At 70.2% G+C, this 2,142-nt stretch overlaps 1 protein-coding gene across 1 annotated transcript in view; it reads right to left on the reverse strand.

Moving 5' to 3' along the window:
* Positions 1 to 582: 582 nt before the first annotated feature.
* LOC113960539 (25-hydroxyvitamin D-1 alpha hydroxylase, mitochondrial-like) overlaps positions 583 to 2,142 on the reverse strand; it is a 7,093-nt gene continuing 5,533 nt past the window's right edge. The window contains 3 exon segments of the mRNA XM_027670152.1: positions 583 to 1,382; positions 1,461 to 1,721; positions 1,815 to 1,896. Coding sequence (XP_027525953.1) covers positions 1,269 to 1,382; positions 1,461 to 1,721; positions 1,815 to 1,896 — 457 coding nt within the window. The 3' untranslated portion in view covers positions 583 to 1,268.

Genomic DNA, 2,142 nt, shown 5'->3' on the forward strand with positions numbered 1-2,142 from the left:
AGCCCAGGGGTGCCCCGATCAGTCCAGGTGAGCCCAGCTGTGCCCAGCTGTGCCCAGTTGTGCCCAGGTGAGCCCAGGGGTGCCCCGATCAGTCCAGGTGAGCCCAGCTGTGCCCAGGTGAGCCCAATCCTCCTCCTGACCTCCCCTTGTCCCTCCCCCTCCCCTCCCTGCCCACCTGTGTCACCTGGGGGGGTGTCCCCCTGGGGGGTGTCCCGCGGGTGCCCCGGGGGGGGGGAGGGGCGGTCACCGCGCTCGGCCGCCCCAGGGTCCCCACGAGGGTCCAGAGTCCCCCGTGCTGACGTCAGACCCTCCCAACTGGGACATTGACCCCCCCCCGGGGGTGGCACCGACCGGGTTAACCCGCCCCGGACACCCCTCACCCCTCCTGGCCTCCCCCCCGACCCTCCCCCCCCCCTTGGGGACACCGGGAGGGGCTCCAAAACTCCCCCCGCCGTGTTTCCCCTCCCTCCCCCCCCCCCGTGAGGCCACACCCCCCTTGGGCACACCTGGGCAGGTTGGGGCGGGTCCCCCCCACCCCGGGGGGGTCACGGGGGGTTGAGTCACGGGGGGAGGGGCAGGAGCTCCAGAGGTACCAAAATCACTTTATTGGCCAATAAATAAACCCGGAATCACCGGGGGAGGGGGGGAGAGAAAAGGGGGAGGGGACGGCCACCAGCAGTGCTGGGGTCACCACGGGGTTGGGGGGGCCACCATCGGGGTCACTGAGGCCACCACAGGGGCAGGGACACAGCTGTGGTCAAGGCCACCATCGGGGTCATTGAGGCCACCGTGGGGTTGGGGCCACCACTGGGGTCAAGGCCACCCCCCAGGATCGGGGCTGTGTCACAGTCACTGTCACTAGGGGGGCAAGGCCACTGCAGGGGCGGGGTCACCACCAGGTCTGGAGTCCCCATGAGGGTCAGGGACCCCTGGGATGGGGGACACGATGGCATTGGGGACGCCACGGGGGGAGGGGTCCCCGCCGAGGTCGAGGCCACCACTGGGGGCTGGTGAGGTCACCACTGGGGTCGAGGCCTCCCCACTGTCCCCAACATCCTCAGTGTCCCCGGTGTCCTCAATGTCACAGAGTCCCTGATGGCCCTGATGGCCCTGGGGTCCTCGGTGTCCACAACATCCCCGGTGTCCCTGGTGTCCCTGGTGTTCCCGGTGTCCCCGGTGTCCCTGGTGTTCCCGGTGTCCCCGATGTCCCTGATGTCCCTGGTGTCCCCAATGTCCCTGCTGTTCCCAGTGTCCTCGGTGTCCCCGTGTCACCGCTCGAGGAAGCGCAGCCCGATGGGGGTGCCGGGGGCCAGCAGGGTTCGGGTCATGGGGGTCACACGGCCCCCCCCGGGCTCTGGACGCACCTCAAACTGCAGCAGGATCTGGGGGGTAGGGACAGGTGAGGGACACGGGAGGGGACACGGGCACCCCAGGGGACACGGGGACAGGGGGACACCCACCTGTGCCAGCGCCATGTGCAGCTGCAGCTCGGCCAAGCGGCGCCCGACGCAGCTCCGGGGGCCGAGGCCGAAGGGCAGCGAGGCAAAGGGGTGCCCGGGGCCGGGAGTGGCACCGGGGGTGTCACTGGGGTCCCCCGGGGTGTCCCCGAAGCCGTCCCCGGGGTCCCGGTGGCGCAGCCAGCGCTCCGGGTGGAAGGTGTCGGGCGCCGGGAAGAAGCGGCTGTCGCGGGACGTGGCGTAGTGGCAGAGGGTGATGAGGGTCTGGGGGGACACGGGGGTCAGGGGGACACGCTGGGGACCTCCCGGGGACCCCCGGGGGGTGAGGGGTGTGTGTGGGGGTGTCCCCCCGCTCACCTGGCGCGGCACCAGGTACTCGCCCACGCGGATGTCGCGGTCGGGGACGACGCGGGCGTTGGCCGGGATGACAGGGTACAGCCTGGGGGGCACGGGGGTGTCACCTCCCTGTCCTCCTCCTCAGTCCTGACTCTCCTGTCTCCATCGTCATCCCTTCCTTGTCCCCATCCCCACCCTCGACTCCATCCTCATTGCTACCTCCATCCTCATCCTCCCCCTCATCCTGATCCCCCTCATCCTCGGCATCGTTCCCATCCCCCTCCTTATCCCCATTTTAACCCCCACCCCCATCCTCATGTCCCTGTCCCCGTGTCCCTGTCCCCACCCC

Source organism: Corapipo altera, unplaced genomic scaffold, assembly GCF_003945725.1.
Source record: "Corapipo altera isolate COAL_440 unplaced genomic scaffold, ASM394572v1 61019, whole genome shotgun sequence".
Taxonomy (NCBI): Eukaryota; Metazoa; Chordata; class Aves; order Passeriformes; family Pipridae; genus Corapipo; species Corapipo altera.